This window comes from Phocoena phocoena, chromosome 19 (genome assembly GCF_963924675.1).
Source record: "Phocoena phocoena chromosome 19, mPhoPho1.1, whole genome shotgun sequence".
NCBI lineage: Eukaryota > Metazoa > Chordata > Mammalia > Artiodactyla > Phocoenidae > Phocoena > Phocoena phocoena.
This window is the reverse complement of record NC_089237.1, coordinates 2,456,705-2,482,369: the sequence shown is the minus strand read 5'-3', so window position 1 is coordinate 2,482,369 and position 25,665 is coordinate 2,456,705. Positions and strand designations below refer to the sequence as shown.

The following is a 25,665-nucleotide window of genomic DNA, read 5'->3' as shown; positions in this document are numbered from 1 at the left end:
GTGGAAATGTGGCCTCTATTTCCAGGAATTCATTCAACCCTTCCCATTACCTTCTCACCTTATCAGAGAACGACTCACTGCCTTTAATTTTCTTCTACTGCAGCCCTTGCATTTATAGTAAGGCTTCTTCATTGAACAGAAAACGAAACCAAAAACAAAGCAAGAGTACAGTAACAACAAAGGCAATCCTTGGGGCTTATACATGGTAGGAGGGGGAAAAGCAGAGGAAGGCACTGATTCTCTGTGTGGTATGACGTATTTCCCCTTAGGACTGACAAACGTCCTCCTTAGATGGTATTTATAGATATTAGACGTTATTTATAAGAGCCATGTGGCAGAATTTGTGACATCAAATACAAACATACACATGCACGCGCACGTGTAGAGGGATAGACAGATGATGGAAAATCACATCACAAATCACATTCCATTAATAGTGTAACACAAATATCAAGAGAACCAAATCTGTGACTCTGAGCTGTGATAAAAGTGATTTTATGTTTTCCAAAATTGGGAAAAGAGTATGACCAGGATACCTTGCCACTTCACCAGAAAATGTGGTTATTCCCCAGGATGGAGCAGAAATTTAGGAACACGGCAGCAGCCACAACAGCTGGGACAGATACTTCACAAGAGCTCCTGGTGGATACTTTTATAATACTCTTAAAGATGCACATTAAATAACTTCTTCTGGACCACAGACACGACTGAACTTAAAAAATGAAAAAGCCTATAAATACTGCCAACCCAATCTTGTCTTTTGTCTCTCCCTCCTTGCATAAAATCGAATCTTTTCAACCAAGCGCTTAAACATAAATATTAAAATAATAAGTGGGACAAACCACAGATCTACTTACAATTTCATCACCACTGTAGCACCTTTTTACCAGGGCCAATGCATTCATTTTGTAAAGAACAAGAGAAGTCTGAAAAGCCTAAGGACTCATATGATACATCATTAAATATTTAATCACCTTTTTTAAGTCCTAAGCCTTTATCATATTTCTTCCATCTAGACAGTTCATTCTATACTATAGATTCCAAGGCCCCCTTTGGAGGGGGAAAAAAAAAAAAGAAATGGGGAGAAAAAAACCTTCTGAGAGGCAGGGTTAAATTATCTCAAAGATGAGTTTCTATTGGCGCTTTAGTGAACTTGCTTCACCCCGTTAAACCCACCAATCCACAGGAGGGTCAACTGATGGAGTCCATTGTTTTTAGTCTCCAAGAATCGATTTTACAAAAGATGCCACGTCTGTCGCTTTGGATTCGTGTAGGGTGAAAAATGGATGTTGCTGGTAGAGAAAAGAAAAATACCTGATATTAATGCCTGTCACTGACAATGCATGAGATTACCAAGTTAACAGATCTGGTTAGTCAACAAATTAAGTACCCCTATCAGGGCTAAACTGGACTCTTCCTACCCCCTCCCAAACCAAGTACACATTTAGTGATGCTAACTTTCTTTTTTTAATTGGAGTATAATTGCTTTACAATGTTGTGTTAGTTTCTGCTGTACAGTGAAGTGAATCAGCTCTATGTATACATATATCCCCTCCCTCTTGGACCTCCCCCCTCCCAATCCCACCCTTCTAGGTCATCACAGAGCACCGAGCTGAGCTCGCTGTGCTCTACAGCAGCTTCCCACTGGCTGTGTATTTTACACATGGTAGTGTATTTATGTCAAACCGAATCTCCCAGTTCATCCCGCCCTCCCCTGTGCAGACTTTTTAAAGATATTGCTTAGCTGCTGCTCCTCCCATTTTGGTATATATTTCCATGACAGTGTATCCACTGCTTTAAAATATACACATGTAACTAGCTATACACATCCGTCCCTGGTAAAATACAAGGAATAGCAAAGATGGTCCAAGGCTCCGATTTACAAATAACCCTGTTCCTTACAAAGTAATTTTTAGACAGATACAGTAGTAAAATAATTAGAAATTTCAGAGGCTTATGTACATCTCAGTTCTCAAGAAATGGGTGGCAGAGTGAGAAACCAATTTTTAAAATACCAGGAGAGGTGGTTTGGACTGAGACAGTTAACAATGCTACTTTTTAAGCCACATCTACAAGTGATACATATGTCTCTCCATGATGATTTGATCCATTTGGAAAATAATGTAGCCTGCCCGACTCGAGGTATGGGCAGAGAAAACTCAACTTGGAATTTAAAAACTGAAAAGCAAAAAAATGGTCTCTATTCATATGCAGCTCCGATTAAGTAAACTTTACACCAAGTCTTGTCCTTTGCTGGGGGAATAAGCACGGTCCAATACAGGAAGCCACACGTTTCAAAACAATTCTGAAGGAAAAGAAGCCATTTGCTCTGCAGCAGGGCAGTCCTCCCCAAATTGCTCAATTTTGTTACAGGAAGTGCCTGGCCGTCACACTGGAACCTTACACCTCTAGTTAGTAGACACATCAGCTCATGATCCGCAGTCTCCCAGTGGAAACAGAACCAACGAACAAACCAAAAAGGACAATTCCTTCAGGTAGAACTACTGCCACGTGCCCCCGAGCTAGGAGGGCCCTCTCCCTGATTGTCTGGGGGCATTGTTCTCAAGGACTAGTTGAATAGCTAAATATGAGTATTTTTGCACGCAGACATGCGGATGACTCACTCGGTTTCCCCTGACTTTGAGGATTTTAGTTTACAACTTTCATGTTGCCTAGCTGTAGGTTTTCTAATTATATTTGTTTTAAACCTGACAGCAGAGGGCTGGCTGAGTCAGCCCTGTGGGAAACTGAATGCCCACCCGTGGAAGTTTTAGAAAACAATGCAAATGGGAAAGGAACAAAGAAATAAAGCCCCAAAGAAGGTAGGTGGTCACCATTAAGTAGCATGACTGAAAAAAAAAAAAAAAAAAAGAGGTTTTCTGCCTTTGCCCATCTGAAGATACAGGTTGGGTGCTGCTCCAGAGTTTCATATCCATGGGATTAACTGAAGCTCTAGGTGCTGGGCCCTTCCTCTTGAGCTCCTTGGATAAATAAATAGAAGCATTACTTTTGATTACTAACCACTTACACAGCACACTTACCAAGTGTTTTACCATCATGCTTATTAGCTTTCCCACATCATCTTGACACTTAGAGATCATTTTATGTCCTTTAAAGCTTTTTACTATCAAAACAGGACACGTCAAGCCTTGGACCTGTCTCAGCGACTGCTTTCAGTGCCTGCCAGTCCTGTCCTACCTCTGGTTCTGCTGGTGGTTCTCAGCTCAGTGTACGTAGCCCGGGTCTGTGATTGAATTCAATAACCTGACCCGGAGCCTTAAAAAATAAAAAATCCTCGGCATCTTGCAGTTTATTCTCAGGCTGGGAGAATGCTGTGAGAGCCAGAGGGCAGGGGCAGGGGAAAGCAGGCGGGCATGCGAAAATGGAAAGTGTGGCTCGTCTTCTTGTGCGGGTTTTGAGGCTGTAAAAGGTTGGGAGGGAACCAGTCCCTTCTATAAGCAATCAGCTAAGAATAGCAAGGACAGCAACCAGGAGACAGCGAAGGAGCACCATGGAATCATCCCCAGGCGATAGGCCCAGGCTGAGTTTCTCCAAAGAGGGGCCAGGTACAGGAAGGGAGGACTTGAACGTACTGCCGGGAGCATCGCTGCCATCACCAAGAGTCTCCAGATCCCCTGCAGACACCTCATCCCTCAAGACGGTGGTTTTCTCTGTGTTCGGTCATCCCCGTTTAACACTGTGATTCAATCTAGGACTTCCCGGGACATTCAGGGAACATAATCACCTCACTGGGCAGTCACCTGGTTTTCATTTCTCGTGGTTATCGTCTAGGACAGGGGTCAGCACTTGATGGACCAGCGGCCATGTCTGGCTCACTGCCTATTTCTGAAATAAAGTTTTATTGGAAAGCAGCCACACCCTTTTGTTTACCTACTGAATATGGCGGCTCTCACACCAAAACAGCAGAGTCAAGTCGTTGTGACAGCCCACAAAGCCTAAAATATTCACTGTCTAATCCTTGACAAAAACCCTGGCTAGTCCCCTGCCCCAGAAGAACAATTCCTACCGAGTCATGTCCCCCCATGGACATTTGAAAGAATAAGCAAATGAAATGATCTTAAAGCATGTCCACTTCTCAAGCCAAACAGGGCAAAATATATGGAATTTCTATAAGAGGCACATGTCTGGGTTGGGGCCTTAATTATACTGTTCTTCACCTGGAAAAGAGGAGTTTTTTTTCCTTTCTACCTCTTCACCAACTCCCACAACCTAAACAATAGCCTCTCAGCATGTGTTCTACCAAAGCTACCAAGAGTTTGGACTCAGATTTTCCATTGAAAAACCTCAATTCCACAGAAAAGCAAGGAGCAGCTATAGCCTTAAAAGGCAAGTCCGTTTCCAGGACCACAAAGATGAATGCCATAAAAGGCAGGGAGGGGGGGAGGGGAGACCCACACGATCTTACAACATTAATATGTAGACCATAATAGACCATAGTGTTAGAATAAATTGGAAAAGTAGAATTCAGCATCAGCTACCAATGGATATTAAGCTAGGACTCAGCATTTTTTCTCAAGGGTGTTCCAATGAAACCTCTGATAAGAAGTCACTTGGAAGGGGGAAAAAAATGTCATGCATTTTAAATCATCAGACATATACAGAAAATATTCTTGTATCTAAAAAGACTGACAAACAAGGCAACTTTACAGTAGGAGTACAGGCTCCATAGGACCGCACAGGAATCGCTCTATGCCTATTGCCCTTTATGTGACATTAATTTTAAAATACTCTGGGGGTTGCAGAAGAATACCAGAAAAGAGTAGCCAGGGTTGAAAAGGCCCCTGACTGGCTATTATAAACATAATCAGAGAGGAAATATTTAACCCAAACAGGCAGTATGCTAAGATGTTTTCAAGCATTACTCATCTCCTTTTCTGCCTCAATTGCGGGTATTAGTTGAATAAAGCTTCGCTGAATGCTGAGTCCCAGGGGCTGCCTTTTTAAAGAGGACAAAGAAGCCCGAGAAGGGTGCCTTGTCTCTTGTCAGACTCTTCCCAGAACTCTTTCACAGTCACACAGTCGATGCATGGTTCAGACTTAAATCCACGCTTAACCAACAGAACTAAAAATCCACGTGATAAGCTGTGACTAGCCAGATATGCTTTCTACTTTCCTGGCAACTTTCGAATATATGTAATAAATACATTGTTGTCAACTCTAGTCCCCATGCTATATATTCTACCCCCAGAACTTATTCATCTTGTAAATAGAAATCTGTATTCTTTAACCACCTTTATCCAGTCCCCCAACCCACCCACCCCTGGCAACCACCAATCTACTCTGTTTCTTTAAGTTCAATTTTTTTAAGATTCCACATTTAAGTTAGATCATACAGTATTTGTTTTTTTCTGTCTGACTTATTTCACTTAGAATAATGTCCTCAGGCTTCACCCGTGTTGTCGTAAGTGGCAGGATTTCCTTTTTTAATGCTTGAATAATATTCCATTGTGTGTGTGTGTATATATACATATTTTTTTTCTTTATCTGTTCATCCATCATTGGGCACTTAGATTGTTTCCACGTCTTGGCTGTTACAAATACTGCTGCAGTGAACACGGGCTGCAGATATCTCTTCAAGATAGTGATTTCATTTCCTTCATTGATCAAAAATCGATCAATCATGTAGCACTTAAGTTTCTCTCATTATTGAAATCCTTTAAATTATGGTTTCCTTCTATTTGTGTTCCTTGGTGACTCCTAATGTCTTTAAAATTTGAAAATATAAATTTCACAGACATAATTTGGTCTATACGATGACAGGTTTTATTATCATGTAAAAAATTGCTAAGACTGGTGACACAGCCCGGTTATACTAAGGATGAGTATAGGGCACACGAAAGCCTCAGCTCTTTTTTTCTTAGTTTGACCTCACTTACCAATGTCTCAGTGAATCAGCACTTCCAATACAGCTGTTTGATTATAATTTAGGTGTCAGTCATTTTCCCTGTCCTCGCTATTAGTCTGGACACATTTACACCACTAACAATACTCACCATAAGCTCTGGATATGTTGGCCTCTCTTTGGAATTCTTCTTCAAGCTTAAAGAAAGAAAGAAGATCACATTAAAATCTAGAAACCATCTGTATTTTCACTAGACTAGGATTTCAGAACCTGTAGAAGACTAAACAGAACCACCTTTAAAAATGTACTGAAAACATAAATCTCCCTTCTTGACTTTCCTCTTTAGTCTTACCAGTTACATTTTAAATCGCTCTGGGTGTACCTTAATGGGAAGAATAAGAGTGTGTGTGTGTGTGTGTGTGTTTACTTATGACACTTTACCAATGACATAAAAACCAACTTTTATTATATAACAAAATACATGTCTCCTTTCCTTCAAAACAGCATTTAATCCACCCCCACTTGCAAAGAAATTGGCAGGTATTTCTTATATAACATGCATTATCTCCTCACTATCTTCAGTACCTCGTTCTCTTTGCCTCTGGCCCCTTGTATGCATAATTTGCTTTTCTCTACTCCCTGCTGAACCTGCTTGCTAGAGAAGCAATACACACAAATGTCTAAGGTCACGCTGCTGGTTTACGACCTCTTGGCTGAGGAAAGAGCACACGCAACCAAGGACTTAGCAGTTATTCTTCTTAGAAATATCAGTACTTGGTGGTCATACACTCCTGTCGGGTGGCTCCCATTCATTCAGCTGTCTGTACACACAGACATCTTAATCACATTTGATACTGGAGGCAATAGTAATAAAACTGCAGTGAAGAGACCAACCCCTCACCCCTGTTCTTGACCCACCCCTTTATCCACCCGCAGCCTTAAAATGGAAAAAAAAAAAAAAAGAAGCAGTTTATTTGGAGGTGGAATCCCAGGTTACAGAATGGAGAAAAGAATGATTTTGAAAAGTATGATTCGCAAGGCAACCTACAGACTCCTGTACCCTGGGCCAGAAGATCATACGTGGAAAGGAGGTTTGCCTGGCGTTGAAGGAACCAAAAAGTGACTGGTTATTGGGTGGCTGGGGTTCGTGCTAATGGATCATTTAGAGAAAATGAGACCTAGTATGTGTGACATGAGCTCTGTTCCACCCACAGAGGCTAAGGATTGAGGGGAGGGCCAGATACAGAACCAACCAGAGAGTGAAACAGCTGAGATGCTTGGAAAAACTATGGTTTAAAACAACACAAAATGAAAAAAAGAAAAGGAAGCCTTTGAACCAGAACAACTTAAAGCAGCCTACCCGTTGACTCCAGGCAATGCTGTGGGTAGAAGCCAGGGAACCTGAGAGGGCACAGGTAGATGTGAGGACAGAAGTTTCAACCTGGAACTGAGGGCAGATCTAGGACCCTAGTGACCTCACAGCCCAGACAACCTAAGAGAGGAAGTTTCATCTCAACTGAGGATAAAAATAAGATCGAATTAGAAAGAGGACTTATCGACTGTCACAGCTGGGTTGACATAGGAAGATGTGCGTGAGTGAAATGAATGAGACATTGTAGCTCCCACTGATGACGCCATGTGCACCTATATCCTGAGATTCTAAAAGGCTCTGTTGGTGGTTCTCAACTGCAGGTGGTTTTGCCCTCCAGGGGACTTTCGGCCATGTCTGGAGGCACTTCTGGTTGATGTAGCTGGTGGTGGGGGGAAGGTTATTGGTACTAATAGGAAGAGGCCAAGGATGCTGCTAAGGACACCCAACGATAAAGAATGATCCAGTCCAAAATGTCGCTAGTGCCTAGGTCGGGAAACCCTGGGCTATGTGTCCTAGGGCATTCCTCCTCGCTGCCCCCTCTAGCTCCTTCTCTGAAATGAAGTTGGCTTACAGTCATCTCCAGCTGGTTCATCTCTCTTTTGGGCATATCCTCATGTCTACCTCCCCTCCCTGCCTTCCACCCCAGGAAACAAAAGTCTTTCTAAGTTCAAGAGCTAGTTCATCTAGAAAGAAACACGGAAGAAATGTGATCCCAGGTGCGTGGCTGACTTGCACAGAGACCCTAGGAAAAAAAGTAAACAGACTGATGTACAAAAGCCTTGAATTTCGGCTGTTGTTCAAATCGAATCAAGAAGCACAAAGTCTTCTCTATAATCTGAACAATTTCTCCTCCTAAAATCAGTAAGGAAAAGCACACATGCAACGTTAAGTCCACACTCAGTAGTCAAGTGTCCTATTTAGATGGACCATTAATCAAGCATCAAACCCTAAATCTATACAGACTCTGAAAAAGTCTCCTTGAAGACCACATCCCAACTTTCCATTCCCACCTCTCACTGGTCAACCCTGAACCAAGGAAATGATAGAAAGAAAAGCTTGCCTCTCAAATGATTCAAACGAACAATGCCCTCTTTTACCAACCTGAGTTCTTTGTGATATAGCTGATTTTTGACCTTCTATTTAGTACATAATGAAATGATACTCTCTCTTCTCACCACGTAGAAGAAATTAAGTACTTATTTTTTTAAGGAGAGGTCATTTTAAGTCAGGACGTCTTATCTTTTCACTTGTGGAAGTTTATGAAAATTTCTCCAGATTTCTTTGTATAAAGAAAATGTAGGGAAAATACCCCAAGTTGACCGTCATAAAGTGCTAAGAATTCCTAAAACCTCAGAGATCGCTGTCAATAGACTATTTCTTGACCTACGGCCTCTGATTAGAAATCTCAGAATGTACCACAAGCACTACTGCAGAGTACTGTTGGAAAATATTTACACAGCAAACCAAGGCTGTTTATTGAATTAATATAACTGATATAACCCATTCTCTCCATCTTTTAAATCAAGAACACTTCAAAACATGGGCTAAGAATAGCAAAATACTCAGGATAAGGTTATAGGAAAAAAAGCAAATTTTCCATGTTTAATAGGAAGTGCTTGAAATTCAGTACAAAATAGCAACTGTGGAGTTCAAAGCTACACCAATTTCTTTTTGGATTTGAGTCAGACTTTTGATTTTCAAGTGGCTTGTCATTTTCAAGCGTGCAATTAGCTAACTGCCCTAATTGCTCTTCCAAATGCCACAACACACACTCCTGACCGTAGCTGACACTAAAAAACAGCTTTATGCCGCCTTGAGCATTGCTAGCTTCGAGTTTGTGCTGACCAGAGGATTTCTGCCTATTTGAATTCCCCCTGACTGTTTCCAAGAAGGGCTCTTTGGTGCGTCCACAGAATAAACACAATGCGCCCCCCGAGCCATACATTGGTCATAAGCTAAATAAATATCCAGGGCCTCTTTTTACTATCCTTCCTGAACAAGTCAGGAGCTATATTTGTTTGTCTCTTTTGTACTAGTTCACACAGTATCGACATCTGGGTGGGCCTCTAACCATCTCCGACGGACATCGGGCTGGTGGACTGGGCGCTGAGCTCTTAAATAGGCCTAAAGGCACAGCAAGAAGGAAGTCAAGCTGTTTGGGCCCTTCGCAGAGCTGGTCCCCAATGACCTTCCCTCAGTCCCCACGCCTATAACCTATCGAAAGAAGTTATGGTGAAAAACTCTAAGCCTGCCAAGATTCCATTTGCTGGAGAAAGTCAGTTGTGAAACCTTCTGTAGGACTAGAATGTAAGGCTTTTCTATTCGATTTCTCTACCGTGAATCCCCAAACAAGGCCTAGATGGTGAGCCTCCCTGGCTCCAGGAACTCTTCAAAAGCCCTAAGATAAGAAAGCCAAGTGTAGGGAAGAAAGAGGAAGAAAATGTCATTCGCTGGTCCTGTTTCAAAATCAGTACAGAAAGGAGGGGTTTGTAAGGTATCGTTGCTGTTGTTTTTTTCAAGTTCATAAGGAATAAATGCCTTAACTTTCTTTTCTTTTCTCTCCTCCCCGCACCCCTTACCCCAACTCAGAGGATAACGTTTCTCTGATACTGCTACAAAAGAAAGATACCAGCCGGATCTCTGGGCTCTAACATATCATAACTTTGGATATGACAGTGATAGCCAGTAAGTGCCTCTACTCCACCCCTCAAACTGCACTTTACTGTCAACTGACCAGCAGTGACCAGAGGACAGTGACTACCAAGTTGATGCCCTGGACGAAGGTGTGCGGCTGCGATGTCATCAGATGCTTACGGTGGATGCTTCCCACGGAAGGTCACAGATACCCTGACAGGTCACCTAAGCCGTGAGTAATGCACCCTTTTTCTTCTTGTTCTACATTTAACCCAAAGACAGACGTAGGAAATAAAGACACAGATGCACCTTTCCCAAAATTTGAGATTAAGTTTTTCACTGTCCAAATCTGTAGTCCTTCTTCCCCACTTTCCACAAAGAATTGGGCTTTTTGAGAAGCCCTGAAGGATCATAGCCTGACTATATCATAAAAATACACACAGAGGTCACTCAAAAAGGGGTCCTTTCATGAAGGTGTGCCTCAAAAATACACAGGAAGGGCTTCCCTGGTGGCGCAGTGGTTGAGAGTCCGCTTGCCGATGCAGGGGACGCGGGATCGTGCCCCGGCCTGGGAAGATCCCACGTGCTGCGGAGCGGCTGGGCCCGTGAGCCATGGCCGCTGAGCCTGCGTGTCCGGAGCCTGTGCTCCGCAATGGGAGAGGCCACAACAGTGAGAGGCCCGCGTACCGCAAAAAAAAAAAAAATAAATACACAGGAAAATGGAGGAACCAGGTATAAAAGGGAGATAACACTCATAGGCTACATCTTTCTTTCATCAAGAAATAAAAGAGGTGTTTAATAGGTAATGATCATTTTCCCATTCTTTCCACCCAGCCCCAAATCAAACTTAAAACTGTCAGTAATAAAACAAGTGAACACCTAGACTGCTATTGTGGACAGGTGTGTATCTGTATGCTAATACATGTGAAAAGTAAAATTGCCTCCATAAAGATCTAAGCCATTCATAAAATCCCCCCAAAAATCAATACTCTTTTTTGAAGTATTAGACAACTTTCCCAACTCAGTTGACTTCAAAACAATGTTCACACTAAGGGGGTATCAAAGAAAATATATTGGTGGTTTACGGTAGGCAAAGAACGATGCACCTGGCATCTGAAACAGGAGAGCCTGGGACTCTTAAAAACTCCGACTGAGGATAAGTAGGAATGCTCATAAAATTCAGAATTAATGCTCCCCTTCAACTTCTCAATTCTCATACCAACAAAAATTACTATTTTACACAATTGATCTTAGGTATCAGATTCTACGGGAGCTACCACACTCAAAAGTCTGAGGAAGAATTTATTCTTTGACAACTTCAAAGTTAAAGCGATTTGAGTTTTGTTTCAATTATTATTATTATTTTAAGTAAGCCCGTAAACAAGCTAGACTGGCTGACTTGAGTGCAAATGAAATGACAAAGAATCAACAGTATTAACGGAATTAACAGTTCCGAGAAAGCTGGAAAACGTCTATGGCTCAAAACTTTTAAATTAATGAACCACAGTAGCTGGGACTAAAAATGAGAGAAAGCGAGAGGGAAACAGAGACTCAGAGGGGTGGCCATGAGGACACTCTTATGCTGTGCGGCGGGGAGGGCCGGCCAGGGCGGCTGCTGCGTGAACAGCAGTAGCACAGGCGTCCGCACCTTCCACAAACGTGAGCGTGCGCTGAAGTTAGAAAACATGTCTTTTCCCCAAAGCTTTCATTTTTAAGATATCTGTAAAAAGCTTTAACACTCTGACTCTTTAGGGGAAGTTCTAAGTAGGAGAAGAAAACTGGTAAAAAAGAAAGTCATCCAACGAGTTTTCAGTAAATTGCAGATGAAAAGGAGCTTTCTGAATAGGAAGAAGTTAATAACGGGTCCCTAGAGCATAGATGTGAATCATGGGTTCTCACCGCAGCCCTAGGGTAGAAGGATTTGAGAACATTTGAACAGGACTGATATTCAGGACGCTCCCCAGGCCAATTAGATCAAAGTCTCTGAGGCCGAGGCCTAGGTGATGGCACATCTTAGAAACGAGCAGCCGGAGTTGAGAACTGTCGGATTAAACGGCTGGTTCACAACAGGCAGCGTGGCTTTCTCAGACCTTTCACACCAGCCTTGCTCTTAGCAAGGCTTCCTGAAGTTCCCAGAGTCTTGGGAAAGGGGGCCAGGTGGGAGAAAGCTTACATAGTGCAGAGCTTGAAAAGGCTTCCTTACGGAAGCTCCTTCTCCATTATCACCCTTCTGGAGAACTGTCGGTGTGAACTGTCAAAGATGCCTCAGTCCATTTCCTAGGTGACCTTTAAACATTTGAGGGTAAGGAGAACAAAAATCAAAACCAAAAACCAAGTTCTCAAAACCAGAAGGCAAAAGCCGGAAGCCATCTCAGCCTGGCAGGTGTACCACCACTCCCTGCATACTCAGGCAAGGAGAGCAGAGAGGAGGATGCATCCCCAGAGCCCAGAGGATGCACGTATTAGGAGGACCCAGCAGCACACTGTCCTACAGCCCTCTCTGGCCATCCAGCCAAAACTACACCAGAAACAAACTGTGGCAGCTCAGCCTCATATATCCTTCGGGAAAGGTACCCGGAGTGACATGGGCTTAGAGCCGATGAAAAGTCTAAGGGCCTTAGTTTCATAAGCAATAGGCAGCTGCTTGGTCTTAATCCTGTTTCCTGATAAAAGCCATATTCAGAAGGCTTCTTCCAAAGGGCATGGAGGCCGAGGAACGATAACCTCGAGGAAGCCAGACTCTCAGCAGCCTTCAGAACACCAGCCCCTCCCTTAGCAGCCAGCAGCCCGACTGCCCTTCTCCAAGGACCGCAGCTGGGCTTCTCGCCACCTCTGAGTCCCTTCCCCCAAGTCTCATCTGCTCCGGAGGCGCCCGGATAAACCACCTCATCTCCAACGCAGCCTCCTCTTTCCAGCATCACTTATGATGGTCATTAGTATCAAGGCATGCCACGCATCATGTTCCCTACGCAGACAGAAATCACTAGATTTTCTGGAGAAAACAATCCCCTCTCCAAGTCTCCTCAATTCCACTTTCAATTTCCATGAAAACAAAGTTTACAGCATTAGCACGGTTCCTTCCAACTTTTTTTATTTTCCCTTCTCAGACCCCCCCCCCCCCGCCCCCGCCCAGTACTGTCCACTGTACACTTATGGGCAAGCACGTCCGTAAGTTAGCAAGTGTTCTGTAAGAATCAGCCTACAGACACTAGAACTGCTTTGTAAGACTTCTAGGTACCTAAGGAAGGCTCTGAAAGTAGCCTCTGTCTTATCCAGGGTGGTTCTTTGTGTCATACCTACTTTTCATCCCTAACCCTCCGGTGGGTCGCCCACCTTTCTCTTTATGCTCCGGTCAACATCACATGGCTTGAAATTCCCATAAAAGAGATTCTCCCTTTTGCGATATGATGCACGGTGTCCCTTCTGCCTGGAATACCTCTTCCTCCCCTATTTCGCTTTCGCTTGGACGTACCTCACAGGGTCCCAGCCCAGCATTTTTTTCCTCCAGAAACTCAACCCAGCGCTGTTCCTCTGCGTCCCCCAGACACCCTGTGCATGTCTCCATGTCTGGACTTGCAGTGTGGACTAGAATGACTGACTGTGGATACGCCCTCCTTGGCTCTGAGCTCAGCGGGGGAGGGGCAGAGCCATCTTTGTTGCTCAGTAGCAAGGACGGACCCGTCAGTGCTTTGGGGATGGATGCATGCATCGTGGATTAAAACGACGGCGGAAAGTCATGAGAGCTCCTCTTGTTTCTTCATGCTGGCCTCTGAGAGACAGGCTGTCTTACCACTGTGAGGTAAAGTCAGCAAACTCTTCGGAGAACTTGTCTGCAGGGAGTTGTGGCGACGGCTCCTCCACCACCTGTTTGAGCTGCTGAAAAGGAGTTCCCCACGAATCATAGGGAAACCGGAGGATGGCCAGCTCGATCTAGAGGGGAGAGGGACACAAGGAGACAGGAGCTTACACGGGGTGCTTAGGTAAAGAGGGGGTCCGCTAGGGAATCCACTTGGCTCCAGGAGAGCCAGAGGGAGGCACGATGGTGACCATCAGGTAAACCGGCGGGAGGGGGAAAACTAATGCCGTGTTCTCTAGCAGTTTTCCTCCAAGTCCTAGTGCTAGGGGTTTGCAGATTACGTCGTACCGGAGACAGCCACTTAAGCCTACTTAAAACTGGGTCCTCCCTAAAACCCGGTGTGGCACTTCATAAAATTGTAAGCCAGCAGTATGAAACTTCAGGATGTAAAGCGACCAGGTTTTCAAATGTTGAGTCTAAAAAGTAGTTCTCACCCTAAGACTCTTACAGAGCTGTACATCTGCTGCCATCTGCTGGGAGCGTGCTAGAATTAAAAACAAACAAACAAACTAGGAGCAAATGACTGATCTTTTTTTGGACTTGAGTGAAGGCCACTTTGCTGTGACAAGATCACGTGCTTTCTGGGCAGGGATGTGAAATAACTCACAGGATTTAATCAGCTGCTGTGTCTGGGAAGGAAACAGGACCACCATGGATCATTCCAGACCTCGGTGATACACTGAAAATTTATAATCAGCAAAGTTACAAATCAGGCACTCATTGTGTACCTTTAGGCCTGTACCTGAGAAAATTATCCTATGCGCTACTATGAGTTTGGGCTATACCTGTACTCAACAGCCAAGACTTCTGTCATAACCATGTTCTGGGAAGCTGAGCCCATGTCCTGGATAACAAAGCTCTATCAGGGTCTGGGCGGGGGATAGATTTGGAGTTTGGGATTGACATGTACACACTGCTATATTTAAAACATAACCAACAAGGACCTGCTGTACAGCACAGGGAACTCTGCTCAATATTCTCTAATAACCTAAATGGGAAAAGAATTTGAATAAGAATAGATACATGTGTAACTGAACCACTTTGCTGTACACGTGAAACTAACACAACATTGTTAATCAACTATGCTCCAATATAAAATAAAAATTGAAAAAGAAATAAAAAGCTCCATCAGGGTCCACACACATTAGCACTCTTTGAGTAGCTTAAGCTTCTGCATGCCTTGATTAGAATAATTTAATTTTAAACCACAAAGAAAACTATCAGGAACAGTAGTCAGACCCTCTCATTTTACAGACGAGGACAGTGAGACAGTCTATGTGATTCCATCAGTGAATCAGGGGCACACAGCTACTTGGAGGTAGAATCAAGAGAAGTGTGTTTTGTCCAATCCCAGTTCCGTATTTCTGCTACACCACACTGCAAACAATGGTCGCTCCAAATCTCCTGCTCTCTCAGACCGGCGTCTCAGGCACCTGCCTCTTGTTCTCCAGGCTCACCCCATTCCAACTTCATGCCCCGGACACCCTGGTCCACGATGATTATCATACACTACCATGGTGATGCCCAGACTCCAAATGTCGGACTTCACGCTGTATCCCTTCTGGTTGAGCTCTGGGTTTATTCTCTCGGGCTGGAAAGGAGACAGAAAAAGACAGCTGAGATGACATTCCTGGCTCCATAAAGGCTCAGGGCTGAGAGTGTCACCAGCTGCCCAGTGAGTTGCTGTGAGCTGTTAACATACCTCCCAGGCCAAGAGGCTCGCTAACTACAATAAATAACAACGTCTCCATGGGGTTTTCCTCATTCTCCACACGTCTTTTCTTGGAGACAGTAATGGATCAAAGTCCCCTCTCAATTCAAAAGCAATTTCAATTCTGCCGTATGAGGAACATGATATACATTACAAAATTACTTTGTCAGCCTAGAAGTTGCCTTGTTTAAAAGACCAGCGGTCCAGAACTCAGTAAAAAGAGTCAACAGAGTCGCTGGGCTACTGTCTGGTGTTAATAGACCTCAACAACTTTTAGCCAAACATGGACAGAAAGCTTTTCAATTCTAAGAGCAGGTTCATTTCGAAGTAGAATATTTACAGTAGAAGTCCCTTAAGTTAAAGGGAGTCTCTGCTAAAGACAATGAGCCTTCATAGCTATGAGGTTCCTTCAGGACTCACTTAACTGACTTGTTTGGGGAATTTAAATTCTTTCTTCTGTTCTCAACAAACAAGGCAGCATTCCCTTGTAACACAGTGTGGAAAATTGTGTGGGCTCTGTGTATTACCCACCTGCTTTTTCAAAGAATATACCTCTTTGCCTGATATTTTAAAAGAGTGATTTGTAGAAACATAGGCAACGTGATTCATTGCGTAGTTTTAAATTTTATTTTATTTTTCCAGTTTTATTGAGATATAGTTGACATATAATATTGCGTAAGGTCTTTTGTTGTGTTTTTTTTGGCCACACTGAACAGCATGTGGGATCTTAGTTCCCCAACCAGGGATCAAACCCACACCCCATGCATTGGAAGTGTGGAGTCTTAACCACTGGACTGCCGGGGAAGTCCCCTTTACCTGATTTTTTTTTTTTTAAAAGAATACCTATGAAGGAAGGGATTCAGTATTTCAGACAGGAAATATTAAGAAAAAAGAAGATGCAGAATATTTCTCGCATCTTAGGCACATCTCTGTTTTCCCTCCCTGGCCATCCCTTTCCTATTTCCTGGCATGGTTTGAAGGCAGTTACATTCTCGATGCTACCCCCAGCTGCTGTACTTACGGCCATGTACGGTTTGCATCCTGCATCGATAGTTTTAGCGACGGAGTCAACAAGGTAGCCGCTGATTCCAAAATCGCACATCTTCACCTGGCCCAGGGTGTTGATGAGCACATTGGAAGGCTTGACATCTGAAAGCAAGAACAGTCAGGAGCCCAAGGTGGTAGTAGCATCCCTCTACCACCAGGGGCCCTGGAACCTCCCTTCCTCCTTCCCCTTTACTTTCTTCTCAAGACCCAGTGCAGAAGTAACCGCCACCCCTGTGATACAACATTGTAAATCAACTCTACTCCAACATAAAATAAAAATTTTTTAAAGAAAGAAAAACATCAAAGCTGAGAAAAGGGGGAAAAATCAACTTGATTTTCTTTTTCTTAATCATTTTCAAATGTTTTATTTCAACTTACAAAAGTAGAATTTACTAAGTTGATTTGGATTACGGAAAGCTTGGAAGAAAGAGAAAGGACATTCTTATATACGTGGCAGATAGACTATAAAATGATTTCAGCAGTATTTAGAATGAGTAGTCACAAAAACGTTTTTCTTTAGTTCATTCAGTCTAATGTCATTAATTCTTGTTCGGCTGGATCTTGGCTTAGTAGTCTGCTTTCTATTTCAGCGGTCCCCAAACCTTTTGACACCAGGGACCGGTTTCGTGGAAGACAATTTTTCCACGGTGGGGGGATGGCGGTGGGCGGGGATGGTTCAGGCCGTAATGCGAGCGATGGGGAGCAGTGGGGAGCCGTGGGGAGCGGTGGGGAGCGACTGGGAGCGGCAGATTAAGCTTCACTCGCTCGTCCGCCGCTCACCTCCTGCTGTGCGGCCCAGTTCCTAACGCGCCGCGGACCGGTACCGGTCCAAAGCCCAGGGGTTGGGGACCCCTGTTCTATTTCACGTTGTGTCCTTCTTGTCGGATTGGGAATCCATCAATGGAAAAAACTGTTTCCTCTATCTAATTTCTCATCTTCGTTGCCCTCATACATGCAGTAAGAACTTAAAAATTGATGATTGAATTAAACGCCTAGCCCCACGGGCCAATCATCTCTGTTATGTTAGATGAATAAGTTCTAGAGATCGGCCGTTACAACATTGCCCCTGTAATGAACAATTCTATATTGTGCCCCTTAGAATTTGTTATGAGGGTAGAGCTCATGCTAAGTGTTCTTGTGACAGTAAAATAGTGTTTTACAAGCCCGGTTCATGATGACCTGTTGCGCATTTAGTGGAATGAAAAGGCAGACTGTGACATAACGATACACCAAATACGATCAAAGCCACCAGTTTTCATGGATGCTTCAGCCGGAAGTGTGTCAGAGGTCACAAGGTGTTAACTCATCATAAACCCAGATATTCCAGACCAGGAGGCAGGTCACAGAGTATACATGTGGATAAAGAAGTTTCATTCTTCAGTTCTTAAATGAATCCTTCAGTCTCGAGAGAGATAACGCACTCCCCAAAGAGATGAACCATTGTTATGTCTTGATAATGGAATTAGAAATTACAGTTAACTTTTTCCCTAGTGACACTTTTCCCAAAGGGCATGTACTCAAAAGGAGAAAGTTATTCTAAAAACTTTAAAGACTATCCTTTATAATTTTTCCCTTAAACAACAGATACACAAATTTCATTTTATTATCTTTTATACTTTATAAACATTCTCTACTATGAGTGAAACATTTTATAATTTTGGAATAAGCCTTTAAGATTCAGTTTCACATTTGTGGATAATCCACATTCTTCTATCTGAATTCCTTCCCACTTTCTTCTTTTTCTCTTCCTCCCTACTTTCCCCATTTTTAATCATAACAATGAATAATAATAATAATATCATAATAGGAATACTCTTTGAAGCATCTCACATTACTTTCAGGCTCAGAGAGTGTAAGAATTATCAAATCACAATACCCTATTAGCGATCAATACTTTCCATAAATTTTTTCAGAGACCTGATTAAACATATCTCTTCCAAGAAGCTTTCCTTGACTATGGTCACCCAGTACTAATCATTTTCTTGTTTTGTATTCTACCTCTACTAGTTCCATACGTGGTACATTCATATTTTTCATGTGGTTTTTTCCCCAGGTGTTTGCCATATATTTGTCTTATTTCCCTATCAAGAATCCCTATGTAGAATTTAAATAAGAATATATTTTTTTCTCAGATACCTGTCAGGGCATCTATTACAGTGCTGTGTAAACATAGTGCTGTGTACATGTTGGACAGTGATTGCAAAATGTATATGGATGATTGGAGGCATGGAAGAAAGGTGGAAGAAAGGATGGATGGATGGATGGATGGATGGATGAAAAGATAACAGGAAGGGAGAAAAGGAAGGAGGGAGAAGAGGAAGAGCCATATCTTCCAATTCTTTCACCTTATCCTGACTCCCGCTGTCTGAAAGGGCTGTGCTTTATGCCACTTTCATGTGCACAGGCATCACCTGGGAGTCTTCTTAAAATGCGGGTTCTGATTCGGTTGGTCTTAGGACCCATGATTCTGCTTTTCTAACAAGCTCTCGGGTGACGGCCAATACTAGGTGAATTTTTATCCTATTCTCTAAAGTTCTCAACGGGTAATACCACAGCTCTGCTTGGTAACAGGCATTTTATATTCAAGTTTTCATATAAAGCCCACGTCTTCTGATGCCCTCAGACAAGTTAAAGAACAGCTACTTGTATATGATTTTGCTATCCAGTCCCAAAGGAAAACCCCTCCATTCTCTTGCCTGACTCAATTCCATCCACTGGGGAAGAAAAAAAAAAAGATAAAACTCAGGTAAAAGAAATAAAATTGATAAAAGGAACAGCCAAGGCAGCTCCGTGGCTACTTACCTCGATGAATGACCGAGAGCTTACTGTGTAAATGTTCTAATGCTTTTACAATCTGCAAGAGAAACACAAGGTGGGTTTGTTTCCCCCCATCACTGGAAAGAAACTGAGTGTTAAGCATATCCAGGTTTATCATCCCTGGCTTAAGGTCACAAGGAGAAGTATCTTCTCAGATAGTGGTGTTCCTATCCAGGAAAATACACAGGAAGTCATACAAATTGGATTCCGCACACCAGAGAGGACTATACCCCATAGCAGAGAGGATGCCTCACTCATACATTTTGATTTTCATTTGGCCTCCAGCATTTTTTCTCTCCACCCTCCTGGGCCTCAGGAACCATGAAGGGAGCAGCCCTTCATTTCATTTTCTCCTGCTTCCTCCTCTGCCTATTGATCCTAAGAAAACATTTAAAACTCTACAAATGAAAATCAAAATCAACTAGTATCAGGACAGAGACACCAGGAACGTGGTCATAACAGAAGAATGTACTGCTTAGAGGCCCTTTAACTGAGAGTTTACCCAACCAAGTCAGGAGTAGACTCTTCTACACAATGCCCGGAAAGAAAAGCATTAGTTGATCCATCCACAGATGCACTCATGCATTCAACAGACACGTACGGGATGGGAGCTATGGTCCAGGTAGTGTTTCCCCATACTGGGGGTACAGGGACACATAAGGCCCAGACTTCGCACATGCTCCTTGAAGTAGGCTTCCTGATGTACTCACAGAAACTGCTATTTTCCCTAAGATGTCCTCTGGAATTGTTTGGCCTTTATCAATCACTTGTTTGTAGAATTTATCTAGGGACGTGTCCATGAGCTCCATGCAGATCCAGACATCCCCCTAGAGGCCGGTCGGTTCAGAGGTGGTTAGAGAGGATGGAAAAGGGAAAAAAAGAGGAAACAGTTAACACCTGTCAGGAAGAACGGACGGTTTCTTGCTTGAGTTTTGGAGGAAATGTACTAATCCCTTCAAGCTCTCAAAGGGATTTATAAACAGGCAAGATTACCTCCAAAGAACAAACTAGCAGACAGCCAAGCCGACTTGCAGGTGATCACCCACTCCTTAATGAAAACTAGGATCTACACACTAATAGCCACAAGCAATAGAACTCAGAAGTCTAAGCCTTTACTGTCACTGCCCTCCAGGAGTTAAGTCCAGATACCTACTCCATGTCTGACCTCCCAGGCTGACCGCTGGTGGTAGTTTATCAAAAGGCTGGTTTTAAGAGGGAGATGAAGCATCGTAACCCACATCATCGTGAAGTGAAAAAGAGAGGCAGAGCAAAGAGGTAAGTGTAAGCCCACGTGGTACACAAGGCTACCTGAAGTATAGCAAGAGGCCAAAAGACCAGAGGATTTCAGGTTTTAAGGAATCTATCCAAATCAGTCTACAGACTCTTGATAGAGACAGTTCTGGCAAAATAGACAAACCAAAACAGAAAGGAGAAAGGGGGCCTCAGCCATTTAAAAGGGCTAAACGCATTTGAAAATACCGTGGTTTCAAGCCAACTTTGCACCAACATTTCACAAGCATGAAACGCTACAGAAGACACGTCAAACAAGAAAGAGCACTGTGACTATGTATGGCATTTATGTGATCAAGGAAACTTCTTGTTAAGCTATCGCTCTCCTTGGAGTTTGAAGGGAAGGATCACCTACCTCACGGAAGAGTGCGCCATAAAAGGTGACCGTAAAAGGACAGTCCACGGTCCTCATGGAAATATCCAAATCCATCAGTAACCTTTTCTGCTCCTGGCTATTTACTGTGGCCCGGATCCGCTGAATGGGAATGCATGAAAAATGTATGGTTACTGCTCCGAGGATGAGTCTGGTAATAAGGCAGAGGGACCTTGAAGCGTCCCATCCTGAGAATGGTACCAAAATCCACAGCACAACTTCCAGAAACAGCCCTTCAGATATCTACCCTGAAGGATTAGCTGTTTGTAACGAATGAAAAGGAAGGAAGACCGTTATTCATTTGATTTCCCGAATAATCCCCAGTAAGGAGCAAACTGATAGTATATTTTGGAGAGTGTGCAAATGTTTGGGAATGCATTTCCAAGTTATAAAAACAGTCTGATTTATTATGTGGGTTTAGTGCAAAGAGGTCAGAGTATTAATTGATTTCGGGCTGATTTGGGGTCCTATAAAAAAAAAAGCCAGAAGCCCCTCTTTGTGAACAAGTAAGAATATTTGGACTGAACAGCAACTGTAAGAGAATTGATTCAGGAAAGGAAAGAGGAGGAATCAAACCGAAATGGAGAAACTGTTCATTCCTACCCCAGGGCCTCTGAGAGAAGAGAAACTTGTCACACCAGCAAATGTAGCCTTATAGAAACACGATTATGTCATTAAATGACAAGACGATATAATATCACGAGGCTTTCACGTTTTTTGCCTATGTAGCAAAGAGCCTGCAGAAGAAGAAACTGAAAAATCTACAAGGTAAGGGAAAGGTATCTCCTTTCTCCAAAAAGAGGCATCCCAGTCATCTGACCACCCACATTCCTAACAATTCATCTAGAATTAATACGTTGGTCATTCTCCAAGGTCCTTCCAACATCTACTCAAGAAATTTGCAATGATTCTAAATTTCTTTTTATAGCTCAAAAGCTATGCAAATTTGCTCAAGATGATTTTACCCTCCTTTTTCCCACAAACGGAGACAATTTCCTCCCTCAGTTCGGGTTTCCTGATTTTCAGGGACAATTCTTTAAAAGCAACAGAATAAGGGTTAAAAAGACACTTGCGAGACACAAAACCCAAATGCCATCTGTGACCTCTTGTTTGGATTCTGATTTGAAAAACCAGCAGGAGAAAAAACAGCAACAACTATTAGATGACGTTGAAGAGCTATTATTGATTCTTTGACGTGTGATGATGATGCGGTGGTTGCACAAAAAATTAAAAGGAGGGGTCGGATTTATCAGTTAAAAAACCTAGTTGATGTAACTCATGCCAAGGAAGCATATTTCACATATTTGGAGGGGAATATTGTTCCCTATGAATAAGCTTTTCTGTTTCACCCCATGGAGGATTGTTTTGCTTATATGAAGAGAGCTGGTTTGTGCTTGAGATGGACAAACACATAAATCAGGGATGGAAAACGTTTGGGGAAGGGGAACTCTACCTTCACCGCCATGATCTGCCCGCTGGGCACATGCCGCATCTTCTCCACCACCCCGTACGCCCCCCGGCCCAGCTCCACTATAGGCTCCAGGTCATCCGCCTTCACCTCAAAGTTCTGCAGGAGAGAAAAGCAAGAATGCAAAAAGGGAAAAAGGGAAATAAACTGGACACAGGCTACCTTGTCCTCTCTCTAGTTTCTCCCAGCGTTCTAGGGGCTCTTTCTAGTCCAGAACTTTCTGGTCTAGGAGCTTTTCCAAGCAGCTACTGAAAGCAAGAAGTGCGTGGGAGATGGGTAGACCCTACTGCACCTGCTCGTCACGGGCAATACAGACATCCAGCTCCGACCGAGCCTCCACATCGCTCGGTGAAGGCTAACTCTGCACCGTGGTTCTTTAGCCCTGCCCCTCGTTTGTTGGCTGATGGCAGCTAGATCTAGGCCTGGACTTCGACGAATCTACCCCAAAGAGCACCATCTACTCGCTTCAAATACCTTCCCTCAGGACCACAACAGCCCGATTTCAGTTCGACATTCAAAACAGCAAGAGCTCCACAGACCATTTCCATTTACATTCAGACTTTATTGACCCACCGCCCCTGACAGCATGTTACAGAAAATACAGATTTTTCGTTGGCCAGTTGGAAAGCATCCATGTAAAATGGTCACGATGTTAACTGGCAGACATGATTTTTCTCACCTGATTTCCAATAGAAATGCAAGCTTTGGAGTCTAAATCTCGAGGTGGCCTAAGAAAGAGAAGGGGAGGAAAAAAACACATGAGACATCTAGTCAAATACGACCTTCCCAAATCAGATGCGACTGGAGAGATCTTTCCTTAGGAATAAGGTGAAAGCTCATGGGTAAAATAAAGCAGCATAAAGGGGTTGATAGTGTGGGATTTGGAATAAAATACGTTTGCATTTAAATCACTTAATCTCTGAACTCCCATTTCTTTTTAAAATTTATTTTAATTTATTTATTTTTGGCTGCGTTGGGTCTTTGTTGCTCTGTGCGGGCTTCCTCTAGTTGCGGTGAGCGGGGACGACTCTCCCTCGCGGTGCGCGGGCTTCTCATTGCGGTGGCTCCTCTTGCTGCAGAGCGTGGGCTCTAGGCGCGTGGGCTCAGTAGTTGTGGCTCACAAGCTCTAGAGCGCACGGGCTTCAGTAGTTGTGGCTTGCGGGCTCAGCAGTTGTGGCTCGCGGGCTCTAGAGCGCAGGCTCAGTAGTTGCGCTCGGGCTTAGTTGCTCCGCGGCATGTGGGATCTTCCTGGACCAGGGCTCGAACCCGTGTCCCCTGCACTGGCAGGCGGATTCTTAACCACTGCGCCACCAGGGAAGCCCCCATTTCTTCTTTAATACAAAGATATTAGTACACTACCTCGTGGAGTAGGAGTGGGTATTAAATGAGATACTCTAAGTAACATGCTTAGCAGAATCCCTGGCATACAGTAAATATTCACTAACTATGAGTCGTATATATATAGTTATGTGGATAATTACACTACTCTAGTAAGCCCCTGTATAAGTAATTATATTCTTATAAGGAAGTAAAAGTACCAGACTCTTCTTTCATCCGAGAGCATCCATGTGCCCAATTATCCCACCACTTTTTCCACAACTGTTTTAATAAAAAGAAACAATAATATGGTTCTGTTAACTCACAGAATTCATAGATCACAGGAATTCCAAATCTATCTAATCCTGCCTTTAAGATGGAACAAAGGTCCAGACAGGTAAAGTGACTTGCCCAAGGTCACGACTAACCCAGGCCTCCTGATTTTCAGGTCAGAATCCTTTCTGTTCTACCAGGCTGGCATACCCAGTTGTGATATTTCTTCTATACATAGTGTACTCACTACCCAGGGGTCATCTCAGCAGCTGAGGTTCGCTGCTTTTATGTCTCCATTAGAGAAAACAGAGTCTTCTCATGTGTATTTATTTCCCCTACTTCACTGCTACCTTGGCTGATAACAGTCCATGTACGAGAAAGATATTTGGCTTGGCTGTGCACCTAACTGTGAGCCTAGAGAAGCCCTTTCTTCAAATAAATACACCAAAAGCATCCTGACAAAAGTAGTAAATGCCAAGAAACACAGAAAACATAACATACAACAAACAAAACACACATAACAAACACAACGTAACAAACTTGTTAATATGATCAAACGAATAAAGCGATAGGAGGCTAAAGACAAAAAGAATCCCGGTGTTGCCTGAACAAAGGACGACCAAAAAGGGTGGAAATGCAGGTGTCCCCAAGGGGACGTTCCAGGTCAGAATTATACAGAAAAATACAAGGGACGAAGAAAGGAAGAGAGAAAAAAATCCTTGGCCAATGACAATTTTCCCCATCCCTACTATATTATAATTCTACCCCTCCTGCTGAAAGTGACTAAATAAAACAATAAGTAAAATGTAGGAACATAAGCACAGGTACACACGTGAATCTAAGGTTTTAATGGCAAGCCTTGCCTCACCTTAAAAATCTCTTTGAAACGTATAGAAAACCTAAAATAAAGATTTTCTATAGTAACTTAAAACCAGGACTGAGAGGGAGGGATAAAGAGGAAAACACACACACACACACACACACACACACAGCAGTGATGTTTTCATATATCTTGTGTTTCTGAGCAGGGGATTTTTCTTCAGAAACACTTTCTGAGGAATTAAATTTCTGAAAACCTGATTTCTCACTCTTAAAACCTCCAAAGCTCTTTTTCTTTAGTTGTCACAATTTGTTTGTAGTAATTGCAATGGAACTTTGATATAAAGACAAATATTATTTGAAGCACGTGACTAATCTAGACAGTAAAAAATCCTTTGCAATTGTTCAGACCCTTCCTTTTAAAAAGAATGAATTAACAGAAAAGGTCACTAGTTATTTGGGGCTATGTCCACGTGCTTGCCGTCCAGCGCGAGTGCTGGGTGAGACCTCCTCCAGGTCTGACATTCCAGTATTCATACCAGGGCTCTGCAAATCACAGTCCATGACCCAGCTGTGGGTGAATTCTACACATTTAAAGGGTTGGAAAAAACAAACAACGAAGCATCTTCGGCAGAGGCCATGGTGGCCTGGGTAGCCCCAAATATCTACTACCTGGTCTTTTGCACAAAAAGTTTGCTGACTCCAGCTTTATTCTAACCTTGCATGACAACTTTACCGCACAGGAGGGTTTCACGCCATTTTCCAGAAAGAGAAAAATGAAACCCAGAAAAATTCCTCAACAGAGCTGAAAATAAAACTCATGTC

The 25,665-nt window shown here is 43.2% G+C and overlaps 1 protein-coding gene across 1 annotated transcript in view; it reads right to left on the bottom strand.

Annotated features, from left to right (window-relative positions):
- Nucleotides 1-936: 936 nt before the first annotated feature.
- Nucleotides 937-25,665, bottom strand: part of MAP2K6 (mitogen-activated protein kinase kinase 6) — a 123,219-nt gene continuing 98,490 nt past the window's right edge. Inside the window, exons 3-12 of the mRNA XM_065896548.1 lie at nucleotides 23,111-23,159; nucleotides 22,417-22,530; nucleotides 20,946-21,065; nucleotides 20,011-20,127; nucleotides 19,286-19,337; nucleotides 16,458-16,585; nucleotides 15,239-15,316; nucleotides 13,660-13,799; nucleotides 6,015-6,060; nucleotides 937-1,292 (exon numbers count right to left, since the gene is read on the bottom strand). Coding sequence (XP_065752620.1) covers nucleotides 1,215-1,292; nucleotides 6,015-6,060; nucleotides 13,660-13,799; nucleotides 15,239-15,316; nucleotides 16,458-16,585; nucleotides 19,286-19,337; nucleotides 20,011-20,127; nucleotides 20,946-21,065; nucleotides 22,417-22,530; nucleotides 23,111-23,159 — 922 coding nt within the window. The 3' untranslated portion in view covers nucleotides 937-1,214. The remainder of the gene's footprint in view (nucleotides 1,293-6,014; nucleotides 6,061-13,659; nucleotides 13,800-15,238; nucleotides 15,317-16,457; nucleotides 16,586-19,285; nucleotides 19,338-20,010; nucleotides 20,128-20,945; nucleotides 21,066-22,416; nucleotides 22,531-23,110; nucleotides 23,160-25,665) is intronic.